At 42.1% G+C, this 22510-nt stretch overlaps 1 protein-coding gene across 6 annotated transcripts in view; it reads right to left on the bottom strand.

The window, feature by feature from the left end:
• NT5C2 (5'-nucleotidase, cytosolic II) overlaps window positions 1-22510 on the bottom strand; it is a 67236-nt gene that overhangs the window by 35175 nt on the left and 9551 nt on the right. For 3 of the 6 annotated variants that reach the window (XM_085064925.1, XM_085064922.1, XM_085064928.1), the window contains exon 2: window positions 6753-6873. In XM_085064925.1, the coding sequence (XP_084921051.1) occupies window positions 6753-6853 (101 nt within the window). In that variant the 5' untranslated portion in view covers window positions 6854-6873. Of the gene's footprint in view, window positions 1-2968; window positions 3046-6752; window positions 6874-10915; window positions 10940-17190; window positions 17390-22510 lie in introns of those variants that run through there. The other 3 variants (XM_085064923.1, XM_085064924.1, XM_085064926.1) reach the window with 3 other exon arrangements.

Below are 22510 nucleotides of genomic sequence, written 5' to 3'. Positions count from 1 at the left end.
AGTGTGGATGTGGGGAAGGCAGCTGAGGGACCTTAATCCAGCTCCATGGGCTCCCTGAGTCAGCAGAGCTGGGATGGGGGAGCAGCACCTGGACTGGGGTGGCTTAGCCTGGCACAGAGCCACACCTTGGAAAAATGGGCTTGAGGAGCTGTTTTAGGGAAACCTTGAAGCATGTTTCCCCTCTGATGAGCTTTTCCTCAAAGGCTAAACCCTGCAGCTTGGCTATAGCAGAAGGCTCTCAATGATGACAGTATTTATTTTCTTTTTGAGCTCTACGGATTGTGCTGCGTAAGAGAAAAATGTGTTGTATTGCAAGGAAGAAGGAACTGCTGAGCAGGCATAAGGGGAGTCACAGAGCCCTGACAGCCTCAACTCTGCAACTCATAGTCCTTTATATTTTTACAAGAGAACTGATCTTGGTTTTGTTACTGTTCTTGTCAATCAATCCTGAAGAAGGAACCTAAATCCCAACTCTTCTCAAGTAACACTGGAGAAGAACAAACACAGAGAGGGAGAAGTGGTTTTATTTGTGCAAAATCTCTAAAGAATTCTGTGCCCTGAATGAAATTTGCATGTATAATAGTCTTACCGTAGTTTGACCAACAAAATAAACAAAACACACAGAGCTTTACAATTAAGGAAGAACTTGGCACATGGCTCACAATTCCTCATAGCGAGGAAATGAAAATGAACAATGTGAGGCAAGGTTTCTGGAAGAGACCTCTTTATAATAATTTTCCAAATGTGTCCAGAAATACCTTGCAGCAATTAGCATTTTTTCTGGGCAGTATGTTTCACTGGAAATTAAATAAAGACAAAGCAACTTGCAATAGTGCTGAGTGGAACAGCAAATACAGTGGGAGCTGGCTAAGCATGACCTAGATGTGTGTTTAAAAAGACTGTGGTGGACAGTTGGGCTTGAGCCAAGCACAAAACAGGGACTAACTAGCCAGAAGGCTCAGATTCCCACTTACTCAGAGTTTAGGAACTTTGGTTAATCTTCGCTTTATGGACAACTTCCATTTTTTAATAAGCTAGAAGAGTTACAAAGAAATAAAGGGAACTAAATGGATTAGCTTTTAATAGTCTCCCACGCCCAAGTTCCCTGTGGCCTCTTTAAAATGGCGAATAATAAAATAAATATCCCTCTACTGTTATGACAACTCAGTGTTCTCAGTATGACCAGCTAGTCCTCAGATGTGGACTGCTTGGGGACTTGTGTCACTACATGACATTACAGTTGTGGTCACAGGTGACTTCCACCAGCAGCACTGAACTCCCCCACTGACCTTATTTATCTGGCACAAAGCATGGGAGCAATCTAAAGTACCATTTTACCAAAATGTCTCATCTTTGCATGCTGGATGTTTTGGTAGCTACTTTAGAAAAGAAATAAACTGCTTTAAATTTTTTAAACTAACGTTATCGTTCTTTTGCTAAGTCTTGCCTCTTCAGGCAGGTATTGACCATTCCATATATTATTTTCTATCATATCATTTTGGTCTTATTTTTTAATTCTAGATTTTCAGAGTTATATTTTATTCCTTCTTCAACCAAAGAGGAATATTCTGAATATTTGTAACTGTATTTAGAGGTAGTATTTGGGCTTGAGATAACTTTAGGGGATGAAACAGTATCAGACAGGGGAAATAAAAGAAGGGCAAAAAAATTTCCTGGCCACTTCTAGTAACATTTCCAACACAATGCTCCACAATCTCACAAGCCTAACTGTCCTCACACAATTACATTGACATAAAACTGAAAAATCCAGTAATGACTGGAACTTCTAAGAATGATGAGGCTGTATCCAGAAACACAACCATGAGCGCTTCCCTCTGAAATTCAGCAGCAATCAGATGCAAAGAGATAGCTTTGGCCATTTCTGTTTTCATTGTTTGGATTTTCTTCCCAGGCAACCACAAAGTGCCAAGAAGCTTGTATATGGATTCCATCCCAAAATAACACTCGTCTGCTCCCTGAAACTATTAAAGCTAAGGATCATGGGACATTGACAGTGTAATTTCTTTATTACTAATTTGGCAAATGTTGTGCTTTCTTATAAGCTCACCCATGCTGCAGACTTCACACTCCCTCCCCCTCCTCCACTGTCTAAAGCACGAAAGCAAAGCAGAGAGCCACATGCTGCCCTGTGTCACACACATGCCACCACACAGGTCCAAGCAGGCTGCTCAGGCACACGAGGACAGACCACGGCCAGCAGAGCCTCTAGAGCTACCCTGTACATGGAAACACCACACATTGCCTGTCCAAACGTGTCTGATGAAAAGAGCACTTTCAGACTGCGAAAGACTTTTTTCTAATTTGCCACCTCAATGAACTGATCGTTTTGAACAGACTTTAAATATAGCCACCCAAAAAGATGAACAGTTTCAAGTCTCACAGCCTTGTTTATACAACATTTCCACCTGTTTGCAATCACTGATGATCCAGTAACAATAAAGTAAAGAAACAAGATTAGCAGTGAATAGCCCAGAGTCTACAAATTTGAACAAGCTAAAGTACATCTTTAACCCATGAAACAAAAACAACCAACTGGCAATCCTTTTCCTTTGTCATTATTAAAGTATAAACCATTTTTTAAATCCAGAATCTCAGTGTACAGTAACAGCTAAAATCACTTAACTCATACCACCACCATTAGGTTCTCTGAAAGCAAACTGAAGTACAAAACTATGAAGCAACTTATTCAGTACTCTATCAACAGTCAGCAGGACAATCAGGATTAGTAATGAAGATGCAACATGCCCTGCACTAGCCAGTAAACAAGAGAGCAAGAACAAAACCCCAATTAAACAACAACAGAAACCCCACATTCAGCATGAGAAGTCTCAAATTATTCTGATGCAAAATGGTAGAAGCATCCCCAAGTCAGTATGTTTAACAAAAAGGCCATTTCAGCCTTACTGCTCTGTTAAGCCAAAACCATAGATAAATAAAGTCCAAATACCTGTTTCCTGGATCTTGGTAACTGTCAGTAACAAGAGTGGATGGAACACCAACTTTTTCCATTATTTGCTTTAACTAGATGTGGTTGCTATTTAAACCCTAAAGAGCTATGTGAGATAATCCAGAGGGTGCCTAGAAGTGCTCACTCCAAGTTAAAAAATAGACACTAGGGCAATTTGGTGGCTCAGAGTCAACCTAGTTCTTGCCTAATTACAATCACATTAAATGACAGTACTCCTCCAGAACAAATGATCTAGTGATTATCCTCTACCTGGAAAAGTCAACAAGCAGCACAGAGGGAGGTGGCCTCACAACCACACACACCACGGAAAAGCCTCCCAAGAACTGCACACCCATTTTATTTCCGAATTAAAATGTGTGTTGCCAACAGCACAGAAATGCAGTATCCTCTTACCAGTGACCTCTGCTAGAGAATGAGTAACATGTAGCTTGTATATTAATTCATCTTCAGACCTCACCTCCGACAGGCGCCAGCAGTGTTGTGTAACGAGGGCTGACAGCAACACCAGCTAACCAAAAACCTTCATTAAAGTTGTCAGAAATACCTTGAAGACAAAACCCCATCACTTCTCCTCCCCAAAGGATTTTTCTGATTCCATAGCTAAAATATTTGATTCTGAACATTCTTGCTCATGGCATTCAGATACGATTACAATATAGTTATCATACTCTGAGTTGGTATGCACTACACCAGTTAAACCAGTCTCAACTGGGACTTTTGCCAACAATTATTATATGTTGAACATCCATCAATTATCATACAACAAGAAGTGCAACACCTGAAAAAACACATTCCAAGGAAGAATGACCACAGTAAATTGTGACTATTAGAGTGGCATCTTCAGAGGTAATTTTTTAAAAGTTTTTTAAAAGCTTCATGGCCACCAGAACATTTATATATATATTTTTAAGGTAAACTGTTTTGCTTTTAGAATCTTTTCCCCTCTTTTCATCTGCTTCAAAATTTATAATTCAAGCATATCAAATCTGGTCTACTTCATTTAACAAGAATGTTTAATTGATTGTTCTAGGTATCTCCACTGGTATTTAAGCATGAAGCAAACAAACAGCGGAACAGGTTCTATAAATTTCACACTTCAGAAAACTAAGCATTACTAGCAGCATTTAGAAAGTCCCAATGAATGACTTTGAGCTCAACTAGGCTTTCAACATAGGTAACAAAAGTTAGTCCCACTTATGCTCATCAGTAAATGTGGTGCAACTGCCAAGGTCTTCCAGCCTTTCAGATTGGGCCCATAAAATAACTGTGACCAGCTTTAAGGTAAGAAAAAAGTAATAGGTTTAAGTTTGATGTTCTTATTGGTTTTGTTTCTAAGTCACTTTAGATTCATGTTTTCAAGGATTTTTCCTTTAGCTGCTGGAGTAAGAAAAAAAAGAGAAAAAAGAAAGACTGAAAGAAAAACAAAGAGGAGAAAAAGAAGAAAGAAAATAATCTTGGCAATGACGCCTTGTGTCTTCTATTTCTCTTTTTCAAAAAATTTGTAGTGCTTCAGCAATATCCAAGAGTCCGTGCATACTTGGACCTCAGTGAAACAAATTTACATCCTACAACTTGTGGCTGTACCAGCACATATATTCTGCATCTGAACCATTAATAAAACACTCAAAAATATAATATCAAACCCCAAGGGGAAATAACTTCAGTCATACTCTATCACGTTAAGTTTGCACTTTTTAAAGTAACATCACATCTGTTAACACTAAGACCATGAAAAGTACCAGAAATAGAAATCTGACAACACTGCCTCTGGAATGAGGTTGTTTCATATTCTCACAATACTGGATTATCAAAATAACTCCCATGTAACTGGTATACCAAAGTCATTAATAGCACAGATTTATACTACAGTCTTGGCATCAGGTTCTCTCATTCTCTCCCCTTCCCTCCCTCTCTCTCTCTCTTTGAAAGAGGATAGCAATTCCAAAACAAAAATGTGCCTCCCCTTAATGTATTTCCAATGTTGTGCTTTCCATGAAAATCTGAGATGCTAGCAACATTTCTGCTCAGTATGCTTTGCATAAGACATTTCTAGATTCTAAAAACAGGTACTTAAACTTTACCACAGACTAATTTTGGACTACCAGATCCCAGCTCCTAGTGGGAAACCCTCCTTTATATGACTGCACTCTCCTCTTCCATAAGGAAATTCTTTCTGAAAGTAAGGATTTTTTTACACAAGTAGGGGTAAACATGATGACTTGAATATATGAGCTCTTAAAGACAAGCACAGCTTCCTTGGATCTTGTACAACATTTAGCAAACTGTCAGCACTTACCCGTAACAAATGTTAAGGAAATACTTAGAAAAAAAACATAGGCATTACTCTGACTTGATTTCCATCAGTCTGAATCAGGAGTAACTCAGCCAAAGTTGTAAGTAAAATTATGACACAAAGGTAAGCCTGTCAATTATTGCAACAAGGTGAAGATTTTTTTGCCAGGGAATGGTATAAAATCCCTCTCTTTTTACATGCTATATATAGTTACATTCATTAAATGCTTCCATATCTGACAAACCAGCTGACAGAGAGATGCAAATAATGCCGCCACTTAACACATGATGCTCAAACAGATTCACTGGGAATTGGAAAGCTTCAGAAACACATCATAGGATCCATTACTTAGCCCTGGACACTGCAACTTGTACAACCTGGCCTATCATATGATGCACTAAGGCGTTTTTCTCAAATTAGATTCCATTTGGAGAATGAAAAGATATCTAACACTTCCAAAACACTTCCCCAGAAATACCACCAATGTGAATCACAAATGCAATGTGGCATTTAAGCATGAGGTTGAGAAACTTGACTTTTTTCTGTTTCTACATCAGACATACATTTCCCCTTCTGCTGAATATCCTCTAATCATCACACTGTATGACTTCTCAAAATAACCAAGCTAAACTTTGAAGATACACCTCCCACAAACAGAATACTGACAATTACTAGATGCTGTTGTTTCTAACTCTGTAACAGTCCAGACATCTGATAGGGATACAGACTTCATCAGTTTTTTATGCTCTATGCTTGGAACCTTGAGAGCTGTGGACTAAATCCTTGGCTCAACCAAACCTCCAATATGATCTTGTAAAAACTACCTAGTGCCTGCACTTTGATTCCCAAACTAGAAAATAAGAGTGATAACATTCCTTTTATTTTGAACTCTATCTTCTTTACTTCTTTACTTGTTTACTTCTTTACTTGTAATTGTTTTACAGCAAAAATGGTTTTAGGTACTCCTACCAGTGAAAATGCTGGGCCCTTGCCTAGTGCTCTTACATGCTCCTGTGGTCACAATATTAATCACACTAGGTGTAATTGTCAAACAATTTCTGACCCTATTTGATTTCCTCCTTATTCATATTTGTGCATTCCAGTGTCTAAGGCTCTGCTCTCCCAGTGTGCACTGTAATAATTATTATAAAACCTCTGCCACTGAGTATTTATTGACTTGAAACCTTCTATCCAAAATCTGACTTTGATTAATCTTTTGACTGCATTAAGAAAGCATATCCTTTCTCATTCTAGCACATGTATCTCAACTGGGCTGTCTGCAAAGTCCTGCAGGCCCATACTGTGCCACATTCTAAGCTCTCTTCTACCAACACTTCTACGAGGAAGATAAGAACGACCTTCCTGTTTTACCAACAAGCAAAAAAAAAACAAACAAAAACCAAAAAACAAACAAAAAACCCCAGAAATGTGGGGTTTATGCTTTGTTTTGGAGCTACACGTGTGACTCACCGGTGATAGGCTTCCCGGCGGTACTTTTTCAGAGCATGCCCATCCATGTTTGCAGGGAGATCTGCTGCATTCTGGAGTCGGTCGCTCCATGAGGTTGTCATCTTCAAATGCTTACTTATTTCTGAAAGAGATAAAGAGAAAACCTTGCTTAAGTTCAAGGTTTGTTTCACCAGAAAGTTGTCTGTTTCCTGGTATGAAGGAACTCCTGTGCCACTCAGGAAGTCTTGCAAAGTGCCCAGGGGAATGACCTGAGCTTGCAGGTCAAGTAAGATGCTGTTCTCTGAGATGTTAAAACAGAGAGCTGGCAGGGTTGTTCTACATGACTGCAAAGATACTCCTATCCATTGTGGTGAAAATGCATTTACAAACAGAGACCTTGTTTTCACTGCTGAAAAGGGGTATTTTTTGACACTAGAGTTACCAATGTGCATTAGCTGCAGGTGATGGAAAACCTACCCTTAATACATGAGATAAATTCAGCAGTGTAAACCCTACAATCCCCACTGGGACTGACCTTGCCACTTTTACCACAGAGTGAAAGCAAAGAGCCTTGTCCCTGGCTATTTGATCTCTAAGCAAAGACAAAGCTTCAAACTGATGCTAAATTAGCAGAAACAATTGGAAGGAAAGCAGAAAGATGATCCTTTGTCCTCTGCAGGTCAGACACATTCAGGCAGAGCAAGAACACATTGCAAACCTGTAACATGAGCGATGCAAATATTCACCAGCAGATCCTCACAAACATGAGCACCCCTTCTCAAGTGCTGGCTGTCACAACCAAACCACAGACAGCCCTTCTCATCAGGAAGGCCCTGCAGTGAGGAAAGAGGGGCACTTTTCCCAATTTTGTTATTAGCACACTGGGGCAATCCTGCTCGCCGGCTTCTCCAGCCAGACACACGTCCTGTGGCATTCCTTGGCACCAAGTGGGGTAATGAAGCAGCCCCATGGTAGGTCAGGTCAGCTCACCAGCCCAAGTCCTCACCTATCAAAACCAACTGACCAAAGGTGAGGAAAGGCTGAGTAGTTCTCCACTGGTCAGCTGAACCCAGCCCAGCCTGTCACAAAGCTGTCATTAGAGCAGGTGTGGAGAACAGGGTGGGAGACACAACCCACAGTGATACTGAATTAGGTATTACATGAAACCTTATGGGTTACATTTCTGTGTAACCCACACAACTGCCGGACTGCAGGCCTTGGCTTGTTTGCTCTTCCTTAAAAGAAACAAAACCACCCACAAGCTACACGGGTAATGATATAGCAACTACTTCTGGACACCTCTAAAATATGACTGCGCTCATTTTACAGAAGGGAATTTAATGATTCCAGAAAAGTAGAGAGCAGAGCAAGTGCTCAAACCAGTGTTAGAAGTCACAGTGCTCTCAGTGTCACATGCATACTCCTCAAGGAAATCTGCATAAATTTTTCATTTTGAATTTTATTAAAGAGCAACAGTTCCAATTGTCACGGCATTTCTTAGTATATTTACCTACTAGCTGCTGGTCATAAACATCAAGTAGAGAGCAAACAGCTTGCCTGTAAAAAATATGTTCCCCCTCCTCCACCATTCTCTGCTTGTCTCCCAGTTACTATAACGAAGGTTTACAAATGCATCTTCTGCCACATCCTAAAGGTCACCAAATTCAGGTCCTGGCAGACAGCCCAAGAGACTGCATGCCATTGCTGAGAGCTCTCCCCCTGAATTCCCTGCAACACACCCAGCACAGGAGGTCACCACAGCGAGAGGGCAACGGGCCATTCCAGCCAGCCACAACTTCCACAACAGGGCATGCATGGAGAATCAGCTTCCAAAATAGCCCCAGCCACAGCCACCAAGGGCTTTACAAGTAATTACCAGCTATCTATTTAAGCCGTGCCCACAGGCAGACAGAAGGCAGCACAGGACACAGAACTTAACACCCCTCAAGCACCGACCTGTTCCCATTCCGCTTGGAAGGCAGGGCACTGCCTGCAGCAAGGCTCCTCAGGGACAGCAAGGGCAGTGTCCCTGCAAGGGTGACAGACTCAGCCAAGACATGTGGCAGAGGGAGTGATCTGCTAAGACCCCAAGACTGCAAACTACATGAAGGGCTTGTGCTTTCTGAGGGTGGAAAAGCACCTACCCCATGGACATTTCAGCATGCTCCAGATCATCACCACCTTGGTCTATTTTAAAACTACTAGCCTAGAGCTCCAGATTCAATTCCAAGAGACATACTCATTGAAGGCCTCTAAAAGGCACATTAAATAGCTCTGAAAAAACAGTAGCATGGCTGGTCTTAGGACTATTAGACAGCTCTGGGTCCAGGTCTACCAAACAAGTCCAAATCCCAGCTTCCTGCTGTTTAAAAAGGGTACAGCACTCTGCTTACCCAGCCAGACACATAGCAAGATTCAAACACTTACTCCCACAGCCTACGCCAGAGACTTCCTGTTCTGCCAGCCTCTTCCTCCCATTTCTTCTGCTTCCCATCACCATCACACCACACCAGATGCTGACACAGGTACTAAGATAGGACTGCTTCCAGAGGCCATCCATGCCGGACAGCTGATAGCACACACAAAGAGTATCCTACAAAATACCTTAAAATCCAGATGGCAGAAGAATTTCAGCAGGCTACCTTTTTAATATCCATTCTAAAATAAGGGAACAGTGAAGCAGTTTGAGCTCCTATGTGACTAAACCCTCGTGTACAGTAGGAGAAACCAAACAGCACCATTTTGTGTGTGCTGGCATTCAAAAAGCTGAGACTTGAGGAAACTACAAAAATATGAGTTTCCATAGTTAAGCAAGGAAGGCTTGAATTATTTTAATAATCCAGCAGTATTTTGCTGCAGATGCAATGAACAGAGTTTGCAGGCAGGACAAGGTTGCAGACAGAGGCAGTATCTTGTATTAGACCAACTGCTGTGGCTGGAAAAAATAAACAGGCTCTTGGGAAAACAAGCTTCCACATGTTTTCAAAGTCTGTAGGTTCCTCTAATAAAATATATTACCTCTACCTTCAGCCTTTGCCCTGATTTATTAAATATTTCTTTTAATGTTCACATAGCATTAAGTAACAAAAAATTATGCTGAAGGTTTCTATTACACGTACTTAAAGACAGGCTTACAGTTTAGCAGGCTTTACTGACACTGTGACAACAGCTTACTGCCCTGAAACAAAACAGTGACAACTGACAAAAATATATTCCGAGGGATCTTCGCCACCCAAAAATCTTAGTCACACAAAAAGCCTCACGGACTTCAATGAAATTATTTTGTGCTTTAAAGGCATAAAAATCAGCCTGCTTGCGTGGGCAAGAAACCTGGGACCTGGTCCCTGAATATAAATTCCTTCTTCCAAATAGAGGGAGAAAAATAAGAAGGGCAGAATCACTCCATACACTTGTAAGCCACTGGAATAAACATCTAAGAGAGCAGGCAGACAGCCAGGCAAGATTCTCAACTCCAAGCAACTGAAATATGATGCATCTTTCTTTAGTTACAAATCTATTTCTGAAATCAATAATCTGTAAATAGCTTCACGTAAAAATAGAAACCTTTACATAGATAAAGCATGTCAGAACACATCCCCATAATTTATTGCAAACATGCTCCTTGCTTGTGCTGTCTTAATTAAGCATCTGATAGAATTTATGGTACAGGGTTCCTTTTGAAAAGGTATTTAAATCTCAGCTGCAAAGCTTTGATACAGAGTTGTTAACCAGCATGTATGCTTTGGTCCAAAAGAATGTGAGATTTTGAATATTTTGAATTCAGTCCATATGTCAGATTTTGGATGATTTCAAGTATTATCCATGGTGTATTTTTTTCAAATACTCATATAAATCAAATAAAATGTTCCGAAGCATTTCCCTTCAAGTTTTACTATTATGTTTTTAATCGTTTTTGGTCAGCAAATAGTTAAAAATTTCTGCACCTGGTAATACCTGACATGTTCATGCTAAATGAGCTGACTGCCTCCGTTTTTTTTCTGAGTTCATCTTGACACTTTGATGATGCAATGCCAAATCACAGGCACACACACTAAAACGCAGAGATGAACAAAACTCTGGTGACAAGCCCACTTTTTCCAGGATATTCTCCGAGAGCTTATATAGCAGGAAACAAAAGCATCCCTAAGCAATGCCAAGGTTGTAGCGTACTCACACTGACTCACCGTGCACTACATCTGCCTCTTCTCACATGGTCTGCTTCAAGAATCATTAATACCTTGGCAGCACAGCCCACACATATACGTGCACGGTGGAAAGCAGAGAGAAAATCATCACACCCAGCGTTAGCTGCTGAAGAGCTTTGTGTCTCGTCGGAGGCTGTGGGAGTACAGACGAGTCTTGTGACGCCCTTGCCAAGCCCAGAGCAGCTCCTGGCTCCCTGCTGCAACTGCTCCATCCCAAAGGGCTTTGTGGGGTCTCAGCAAGGGAGGAGTGAACCATCCTGAAATCCTGAGGATGGGCAAAAGCAAAGGGAGCAGGAATAGGGTTGGCTTGTTCATGACTCATGTCAAATTCCTGGTCTGGGTCATGACATGGTCTCAGGAATAGGGCAGGCGAGGGGAAAAACAATATTTTCTGCAGCTTAGAGAACTGTCCATGTAGGGGTGGTTAAGAAAAGCAAGTGACTCACTTTCCAGGAGCATTCCACTCCCTCCACTGAGGGCAGAAGTAGCTTGCACCTTGCTCAGGCTAGACACTGGGGACAGCTAGCACTGCAGGAGGTGAAATCCACCCAGGTCAGCATCATACCTCCTGATCTTCTGGGATGGACAGCAGAAAATGGCCAGGACTGTGTCAAACCCCTCAATGATACCTCCCAGTGCCACTGTGGGAGCAGGGGCTGGGCAGGCTCCTGGCCTCACTAGAAGTGCCATTCTCACACCTGCAACCCCAAAGCACTTCATCAACTCCCATTCACACAATACTTCTATGGGCAGCAGAAGTGCTGTCCCCATTTTGTCAGCTAAGGATAGCAAGGCACAGAGAAGGTAATAACACAGGGCAAGTGGGAATCAAATGCAGAAGCACTAATTCCTCAGTCCCTGTGCTAAAAGTCAGTCTGAGTTCCTAGTGCTGTCAGGATGAATCACAGAGATACACTGCATGCTCCTAGCACAGTACACTTTTACACAAATTCAAATTTCAATACTTGGCATCAACTGGCAGACACAGAGAGGTCAGCCTGTACTTTTGCGTGACAGAAGCCACAGAGCAGGCTTCTGATGTGCTCCAAGACACAGGGATTGCATGGATGCCAAATGATGCTCTGATTTTATGCTGAACTGCAGCCTCACACACAAGCTCTGTTACATACACATAGCTCTTTCCCTCTCCCCCACAGCTCTGGGACGACAATTCAAACCACCCTTGTCTTTTACTGCCAACACTTCTGCTTGATGGCCAAAGGCAAATTGTTTCCAAACGGTGTTTTTAATTAGCAATGCTTTTAGAAAATGACTATGTCCATGACTTGAAAGATAAGCGGTGATGCTTGTAAATTACCTAAACCAGAAAACTTGTTTTTCCTCCTCCTTGTGCCTAAAGTTAAGTTCTTCACTTGAAGGTTTTCCACTTCTGTGTGGCTTCCTCTCTGACATCAAGGCTTCATGTTCATGATGGCAGGAAGGCTAAAACACATTCTTCATATTAGAATATTAAATTACTTCCAAGAGACACTTCAAAGAGTACTCTCACCTCATGGTAATTGAGGTTGGCTTTAAGCAGGATAATTCTGTATACTGATTACAGGGTATTAAAGAGCTAGAGAGCTGCTGTTAAGAGCCTGTTAAGGTTAACCACACATGTGCATGGTGAGCTTACAGGTGCCACTTGCAGTGTCCAAGGATCTACTGGATTACATTAGATTGATAATGTTTTCCTGGCTCCGTGGATCATACTAACCCTCCTAGCTCCAAGGCTGCAAACTCTGACACTGGCTCTGACTCTTCCTACAGGAAGGGTGTAGTAGTTACTCTTGGACACCACCACACTGCTTACATCATGCAGCTGCTTTTTCCAAGAGCATGCTTTTAGTGAAATTGGTAATACACTCCCAGTCATATGTTCATTGACTATGGTCTGACTGATAGAATTACTGCTTCTTACACAAAGAGTTAGCTAGGGGTAATGCTATTTCTCCACTTCTCTAACTCTAGTGTGCCACATTTTCCCAGCCCTAGAAAAAAAAAAACAAGCAGGATAATACTTAAAGAATGGGAGACTTGATCCAAAAGCACAAGAGCTATGCCACAGAGAAGGATTAGCAAGCATGAGCTCTCACAAAAATGCTGCAACTGCAGGTCAGATATGATCCTTGGGTGGTACAAGACTACCAAGCAGGACTCCATGTCTCTCTCCTGTCACTGACACGAACTCTGCTGGAAACTGTCTTCAGCTGGCTGTCCCCATTCAGAACAATGCTGATTATACTGAGAAAGGAATAAAGCTGTGAAAGAGAGTAAGGCTGGAGTGGAAGGCTGCCAGTGTACAGAGAGCAGCTCTGCAGGTGATTTGAAAATGGTCTAGAAGCATTTGCATGCAGGCAAGCAGCCTGACTGTGGAAGGCTCTCAGTCTAGCTATGACAGAACAAGACCCTGTGACTGGAAGTTAAATAAATCAACCAACACAGAAAATATTAACAGAGAAGACAGTTAGCTACGAAACAACAAACTTCTGAAATACTTTTTCCATCATCAGAGGGCTCTAAACGAAGTGTGTGGGTGTTTCAATCAGCCTTTTTTTCACAGAATTAAAAATTAATGCAGAAATGTCAAACGGTCTGAGCTATACAGCAGATCAGTCAAACTGAGTATCAAGCCTCAGGCAACTCTTCCTCACCTTACAGCCCAATGTCTCAGTGGGTATGAGGCTGAGGCATAACCAGTATTCAAAAGAAACCTCCAGAGAGTGGTTTCACATGGAGAGAGGGTGAATGAATAAAAAGGCTCTTCTGAGCCAAGGCCAACATAAACTGTGTACCTTGATGACCCTGGGAAATTTGCTTCCTTGGGAAAAGGCCTTCAGCAGCCTGCAGCAACCTCTGCCACAGAGGTTCCCAAACTTCTGTCCAAATGAGAGGCTGCCAAAGGCAAGCATGGACCTGGCTATGAAGATGTGCTCACTGCCTTTTGTTTCCAGCTGTAAATTCCAGTAAGAAACATGTAACATAATTCAAATATTTTAGTCACACTGTTTTTCCCATACATAATTGCTCTAGTTGCCCAGAGTCTTGAAAGATTAAAAACTAGAGATGAATTTGATCCCTTTGCTGCAATATGGTTCACCCTGAAGAAGTAATTTACAGGATATTTATTTTTAAAAATTTATCAGAGTTCCCATATATTTGCTTTAGCCGAAAATTAGGCAGCAAACTTTGATGCCAATACCCACCACAACAGGAACTCAATGTTTGAATGATACCTGCAAATACTATCCTTGCTACACAGATAAAGCCTGACAGCATGCCAGCCAAGCTGCAGGTTAACATAAATGATCACAAAAGGCAGAAATGTCAGCATAGAAGTGAACACACTGACTTCTGCAAATCAGAAAGGAAAGTCAAGACAAATTTTTTTATTCCAACTCTTTTCTTTTACATCAGAACAATGTGCTGGCAAGAAGAGACAAATGTAATCCCTGGTACTCTGCAGACAGAGCATTGCTCCCCATCCTCAAAGGAAACTGCCACTTTCTCTTCCCTTCTCTTCAGCCTGTCACCCCTAAGGAGCACCACTGGTGTTCAAGCCTGTTCAAGGGTCTGTTCCCAACTCAGGACAGCTGAACACCGTGTGAGTCACAGTTCCCGAAGGGAAGAACAAGACGAGGCATGCCATCCCCAGGGAGAGAGCTGGGAAGCCATCCTGCCACATACCAATTTCAAACCAAGGAGCAACTGCCACTCTAACCTGCTATTAAGGATTATACAACAGTAGCTCTTCTGGCAGCAGATCAGGGTCTTTCAAAACAATGATGCTTTTCATTAGATTCCACTGTGTTTCGGGAAGCAAACACAGACATAACAGGCCTTTCCAGAAGCATGGTAGCAACTGACAAAGTATTTGAAATGCACAACTGGGGTCAGGGACACACTCATTCTGAAAGCATGCAACCAGGACAGCTTGGACAATGCAAACAGCCAGAAGTTCACTTTATCTTCTGAACACGGAAGGTGAGGGAGGATATTTTCATTGTCTTTCCTTACTGACTAAGCTTACTGGCAAAAAAAACCTCTTGCCTCTGAAGATCATGTCCCTGCTTCATTAATATTTTATAGGAAAAGCAAAGATACTGAAACTTCATTCTAGCTTTTTTCTAGGCTTTAAAAAGAAGGAGGATGATTTTTTTTTAGAGACACTTGAACCCTCTTCCATGCAGGATGGGCCCTCTCTACACATTTATGAGCTACACAAACAGATGTGACAGCAGAATCAGCATCTGAACCATCTCTGCAGGCTGGAAACATGAACTCATGTCTCCCTCCAGCCTCGGCAGAAAGCATTCCCTGCTCAGCCCCGGTGAGGAGGGCCAGCTGGCTGGTCAGCCTCAGTCCCAGGGCTCTAGACACAACAGTCGCCAAGGGACACGCTGCTGAGTAAAGAACTGGGGAACACTGGCTCCTCCTTCATTAAAAAAAGGGATTGAAAATAAACACTGAGATCAACAGCTGAAAACAATCCAGTAATTCTGAGAACTACTCTGTCAAAACCAGTGAGAACTTTCCTTCCCTGCTAAGAGTTTTCTGTTGCAGTGCCATTCCATTCTCCTCCCAGCTTCTTTAAGGAAAAAGCTTACCAAATGCTCATATACTAACTTGGTCTCTCTTCTTTTTGAGAACTTGCCCACCAATAATAGACAGATCTTTGACAAATAAACCCTTCTTTCAAAAAAAAAGGATGACTGTGGAACTAAGCCAGACATAGAATAATACCCAGCAAAAGCAGGGACTTCATACACAAAACTCAGCCAATTTTCAAATTGCTATTTGTTCACAAAACCCAAGCCAAAATTATGATACTCCTCAGCTGTAAATGGCACTGTGAAAATACATACAGAAATCATTTAATAAGGAGGATCTTTATTCTCTGCCATCCTAACATACAGGGCTCCAGACACATACTAGCCTAATACAGACTTCATGGGCTTCCTGCTTTCATCCACAATAATGGTTACCTATCTCCCCCTTCCAAGAAGCTTCCCCCGAGGCTGATCCAGCCTTTCAGGTGAGAACAGCCTGCATTCAAGCTCAGCTCATCAAAATCGACCCTGAGCTGACTCTAATGCTCTCCTGAAGTGGTTGGAAAGGCCAGAAACACTACTTCCTCCTGCTCTGTGCTCCTCCTAGTTCAGTATATACAGCTACGGAAGACACACAAAAGTCCTCTTTTTCCCCAAATCAGAGCTGGCTGGTACCCAGCACTCACAATGAAGATCACAAAGGCATGTACCAAAAACCTTTCCTGCCCTCTGTTCTCAGCAGTCAGCAGCTCCCTGCCGACAAGAAACAAGTCATACAGACCTACCAACCGAGCAAGCACAAAGATGGAAAATCAGGGAACGTGAAGACTGTAGGTGTTTTGAAGCACTCTTACAGTGTCAAGTTCCCCCCCACCCCCCCACATAAGGAGCACAATTCATTACTTTTCTGACCTGTTTTTTTAATCAGAGGCAAATATAGTAATTATAGTCTGCCTGATTACAAATGAAATTACAAATCTGTCCTAAGGGCACAATAGTGTCCTCATCTAGATGTTATCAGCCCCCAAATCTCATTTAATCTTGACAGATGTGTAGCACCAAGGCACCACTACAGGAAACTCTACAAGTAAATTAATTTTACAAGTACTTTCTTCACAGTATTCCCATGTTCTTCCAAAAGACTGCTAATCTGTACAGCTTTTGTTAGGCAACCTACGTCACTAAATTAATCAGTAAAATAACTGAACATCTATGATGACTTTGAGCTCTTGCAAAGTTTCTGGCTTCTCTTTGATAACTTAACTGTCTTAACTTTATCAAGTGATTCCAAAGACCTACATCAAACCGTTTTCCAACTGTATCAACCTCTTTTCTTTGGAAACTTCTTACTCTCTTTGTCCAAGCAAAATGCAAACCACTAAGTTAATTTGGGGAGAACAGTCACTTTTCCACGGGCCCTTCAGTTCCCCACATTTAATATTAAATCAATCCTGCTGGCACAGGAGACTGTTCCCTGGCAGGAGCAGAGGAGGACACAGAGTGTTGTCTCCGCATTTGTCTCAGGCTAAGCAGCTCTCAGAAGGAACACGATGAAGTGACAGATCTACTTCATCAGCTGCAAACTGGAAGAAACCTGCCAGCCTGAAGGGTGAGAGAACATTAACAAACAACTAAGAAGGCATTGTCAGCATATCCCTGTTATCCCAAAACCTGAGCTGTGTGAGTCCCCGACACTGAACCTACCCTCAGGCCAGGACTTCTCTCTTCAGGGAACCTCAAGTATCTTGTTGATGTAGACTTGACAATGCATTCAACAGTGCAGTCTTGTCCTGCTGCAGATGAGCAAACAGCTTGGATCCCCTGGGTTCTGAGACACCCTTAAAAACATCTGTCCCTAGCAGAGCAATATGATAGCCCTGATTCACCCAGGACTTCTTTTTCAGTGTGTTACCTGACCTACTGTAGCCACTAAAAAAAAGAGCTGACCACACGCCCAGCCAGCACAAAGCCTCCTGGGCAGCCACAGAAATGCCTCCCCCCAACTGCTTTCAAATCAGCAACAGGAAAACTCCCAGCCTTGCTTTGAGCGTCACAACGTGGGAACACAGCTCTCTACATGTTCTAACCTTTCCAATATTTGTTCCTGACCCCACGAGCACACATCGATTTATGAGGACTCACAGCATGTTTTATTACTTTGTTAATGTCTACTCTCTACATGTCTGTGAAGAAAAAAGAGTGGTAGATGAGTAAAACACTGTTAGTTTTTCATCATCTGTTCCCTCCTGATTGCTCAAGTTTAGCAAGCAGAGATTTTTGGCCTTGGCTCATAAAACTGCCAGTGCAATATTGAAAGAGAAGTTAAAACACATGTAAAACAAGAGGTTAAGAACCTACCTAATCTCTTATCACATGAAAAAAAAAGAAAGGTTAGATTGCAAATGTGTTTTTAACTAACTCTTAGAAAGGCTTATTTTGATCAGAAGTGAAGTCATCCCCACATTAATGAAGGCTATTAATGGACACTCCATCTCAGATCACAGCAAGTAAAACTCCTTCCAATTTGTATAAATTTGCTCATAAAATATCACACACATCTGCTGATGACTGCAGCAATGACATTTTTACCATACTTAGTCTCTATAAAATCATTCTATTTCAACACCACTATAAGGAGGATACTAATACACAACAGAACATGTGCAAGACACATTCTGCTCAGGATGTCTGCAGTCACCAAGTGATTAAAGGTACAGGTAAGCTAATGCCTTCTAGAGGCTAAATTCACATCATTAACTTAAAAGGACTTAGCAGAAGATCATCTGGTGTACCAGTCACTTCTTAGGAGAGACACTTTTGGGAAGAGAAAGCATTTTGGGTAGAGAAGATGGGGTTTTGTCTCTACTTATGCTTTATATTCCTTTTTTTTTTACAAAGGTAAGCAATGGGGAAATGCAACATCCCCAAACACTGTTTTGAGTCCAAAGACTCAAAACAAGAACTATCTTGCTGACCTGCCCTTAAACATCACTTGTACACCAACTGATACTTGCGGCATGAAGCGGAAAATGAAATTTGACTCCTGCCTCAGTTTCCAGACAGCAGAACTAACAGATGATTTACCAGTCTGGCTTGCTTCTATGCTAAATTCCTCTTTCCAGCTTCACTCAGCCACTGATATTCAATGATGAGAAAGCTATGGGAACTGAACTGGAAGAGCAGTTTCCAGGGTCAGTCTCAAGTTAACTGATGCTCAGAACACCTGTAATTTATGTTCAACTGATCAGTTTTTTTCTTTAGAGAAGGAACTCATTCTGATCTAGAAGAACACACTGAGATCAACACTATAAAAGTGGAACTGAGCAAGCAATGAAAAAGAAACAACTATGCAGCTATTATGGGCATCTGTTCCTAAAAGCTCTCAGGGAATACTACATAGGGTGTCAGAAAGGACATGATTTAAGCAGGACACTTGGGACCAAATTTTACAGCCCCTTCCTGTGACTTAAAAGGCCACATACATCTTTGCATAGTCTTGAAATGGAATTGCATTGTAATATCTAAAAAGATCAGAGAGAAACATTTGAAATACCTTTTCCAACAAGTTCAGCTATTCCTTTGGGGGAAAGAAAAAGGTATCTTGGAGACAGAGAAAGCAAACAAAATCAACATTAAAAGATTATTTATTTTTAATTGCAACTGTTCTATTTACTGACTTCCAAAATTACCTATGCTGCCTGCCCTTTACTAGCACTTATTCTTAGATGTTATTATTGGTAAATTGCCTTGTTATGATTACAAAGCTCTGGCATAAACCTCAGGACCTCTTTGGGTTTCTGAGAGCAGAATATTCACATGCTCTTCTCTGACCTCATGTTCCTAATTATTCACTGTGCATGCCCATATTTAACCTACCACCAACTGAATCAACCCAACCAGCAGCTGATTTCAGCTAGTCTAGAGAACTCTGGGTGCTTTATGCTAAACCATCTTCAGTCTTTTGAATTTACCTTTCTTTTCAGGTTACTTTACAAGCCGGCTAGAAAGTTTCTCTTGTCATACACCATGGTCAGACACACTGCATTTGATGCAAATGCCAAGAGAAGCATGGTCCAAGCAGTAAAGTATGAGCTGATTCCCATCCACAGCTAACAATTTCCAGAGGAGATAGGGAATACTGATTCCAGCAGCAAACACTGCCTGAACAGCTAAACACTTCCTCCTGAACCCCATGGACACAGCTGGTATGCAGCTGTTCCTACCAGAGCAGTGCAGGCAGCAGCTGCTGCCAGGGAAAAGGCAACAGCTTGCACAAGAGAGGGAAAACCCACCCAGAAGGTCCCACAACCCAGATCTGGCCACCACCACTGCCAAAACTGGACCACCCCGGCTGGAAAGTATTTTGGGGAAGTGTACCTTCCTGGAAGGTTCAGTGAGAAGTTGCTTCTTAAAAATCTAGCAAGAATGTATCTTAAGTGTTTTATCTATTATGCCAATGTTAGCGGGGAGAACTATAAAGCCTGGGTCAAAGCCAGATAATCCAAAGGCCTGCTGTTAAATAAACAGTGGAAAACCACTCTACTTCAGAGCCTCCTGCAGAAACACATACAGGAAATCTCTGCTTTACCCCTTCCTCTGAACCAACTGTGCCAAGCAAGGTTCAATGGTAATGTTGTAGTAAGCACATAAGCAAAATAACAAGTCTTTGAAAATATCTGAAATGCAGCTGGGAGCTGTGAATACTCTATAGCTAAATTAAGCTAAGATGGACCACATAATGGCTTCAAGGAGCTTTTGTTTTTAAATAAATCACTTGTGGTGAAAAGAGCTGGAATGGTAGTTTCAGCGACCACAACCGCCTTCTTATTTACAGGCTGAGTACAACACGAGCTGCACTGGAGTACATTGTACCCACACATCTGTTTCTGCTAACTTCTCTTTGGAGCCACCTTCCAATCTCAGAAGAATCACATCTTCGATCTCCCTTTCTTCTTCCATCCACCTACAGAAGCTCTGCTCACATATCCTTCAGTTTTGAAAGAGAAACCAACAGGTTTCAGTCCCAGCATCATTTCTGTAGGTATCTCATGACTGTGGCTCCTGTTCTTCATATCTGATGGGCTTGCACCTTTGCAGAACTTAAGTCAGTTTGATCTGGTACGATCTACAGGGTAAGAACCCACTTCTTTTCTTCCTCAGGTGTTAAGAGAAGCATGCAGATGATCACAGTGGGGTCTTCAACCTCCCCAGTTTAGTCAGAATGTTCTCTCTAGTGAAACCACCAAAAGAGGGCTGGGTGTGCTGGTAAATCCCACAGCAGGTATTCATGCCCAGAGGATGATAAGTTAAGGTCACCAGCAAGCCACAAGTTTAACCTCTACCATGCTGTACCAGACTTCAAAAAGTGACAGGACTAAGAGTTTTGGCACACAGTCACTCACTGCTCCTATGTCTGGGGACCCATCTGTCCAGGAAATGAGAGTAAATCTGCTTTTGACCTCCTAGTACAGTGCACACACAGTTACATATTCAGGTAATACTAAGGATTCAACACAGAATGCTGTGGTCTTTTTAGGCTGAATTACTCAGGCCCCCTCTTCGATCTCATACTGCCATTTAAAAAATATATTTATCCTCATATGGCTTCATATAGGCAGCTCTTCCCAGCACCTTTTTAGCCCCACAAACACATGCATGACACTTAGCAACTACATTTATGTAGGCAGGTTTAGATTATCAACTGCTTACAATGGCTACCTTAAAGACCTATGCAATTTTTTCCAGATGTTGCTTAAGGTCTATTTACCTTACATGAAGTTCTATTTATTGTATATGCTGGATTCTCTCTGCAGTTGTGTTAAAGAAGCAGATTCATGTTATACATATGGTCTCTATGTAAAGTGCACAGTCCCAGGCTTTAGGAACTATTCCAGTTAACAAGTCATAATGATTAAAAAACAAAATACAGCTCATTGCTACAAGCATCATAATCATGACACATTAATTTCTTTAATAGCACAAATCAGACATTTTAAAATAGTAAATATTTATATTAATGTGCTCTTTGAAGCTACTAATAAAGAATAAGATTCAGCACAGAATAGCCAACTCTTGAAGACTCAGATTGTGGCCATTTCAAATAACATTTCAAATTATATTTGTGCTGCTGACACTAGATAAAAAAAAATTTAAAGTAGATGCAGTACAGACAATAAGTGAAGAATTCCCATGCGCTGACTTGGAAACATCTCATCCCAAAGAGCCAGGCAAAGCTTCCACTCCCGGGCACATTCTGTTCAGTTTCTTCTCCTATTATTCCTACTGCTAAAGAAGCCACAGCTGGTTTCTATCAGTGTTTGTGGGCCACCCCGAGGCAGGGACCTGGCACAGAGCAGGCACTGTGCTCATCCCAAGGCACATCACCCAGGCTGTGCCCTGCTGGCTGCAGCGCTGTCCTCAGCTTCCCCTGGTAGAGCCAGAGTGCCCGGCTCTCCTCATGGCTTTCCACTGGATGGTATGTGAGTATTTCTTATCCTGAGGAGATTAGCTACTGAGGTGTTCTTCTACAAGAGTGAAGACAAGGCACAGCGAGCCGAACAGCGAGCCAGTTCCTATGACAACTTTCCACTGCAGCCTGGCTGGAGACCATTAATCCACTTTCCCCAGGCCAAGCAGCTTCTCCGTGGTAACGCTGCTTTGTGTAGGATTGTCACCAGTGCCCAAGCAATGGCAAATTCCATGGTACTGAACCACTCAGACTCCACAGCACTCCCTCATTTCAAATTCCCGCAAAAGGATGGGTTCACTGAGTGCGACTACGTGACCCCACTCCTGTCTCTTGCCCAAGACATTCAGGGTAGAGCTGTGGTCAGCCCTTCTTCCTGCACCTCCTTGCAAGTCAGTATCTACAATTCCTGCAGGATTCAAAGGTTGCAGGCCCTCTCAGCTTGTCCTGGAGCACCAGACCTGCTCTGCAGCCAGCCTGTGCCATCCCCATAACAGCTCAAGCTGCAACAGCTCACCCACCCACCTATCACTTTTCAGCAGGCATTATTCTATTAAG

The sequence above is a fragment of the Lichenostomus cassidix genome, chromosome 6 (genome assembly GCF_008360975.1).
Source record: "Lichenostomus cassidix isolate B80296 chromosome 6, HeHo_3.0, whole genome shotgun sequence".
Lineage (NCBI taxonomy): Eukaryota > Metazoa > Chordata > Aves > Passeriformes > Meliphagidae > Lichenostomus > Lichenostomus cassidix.
The sequence above is the reverse complement of the archived record's forward strand: the minus strand, read 5'-3'. Positions and strand labels throughout refer to the sequence as shown.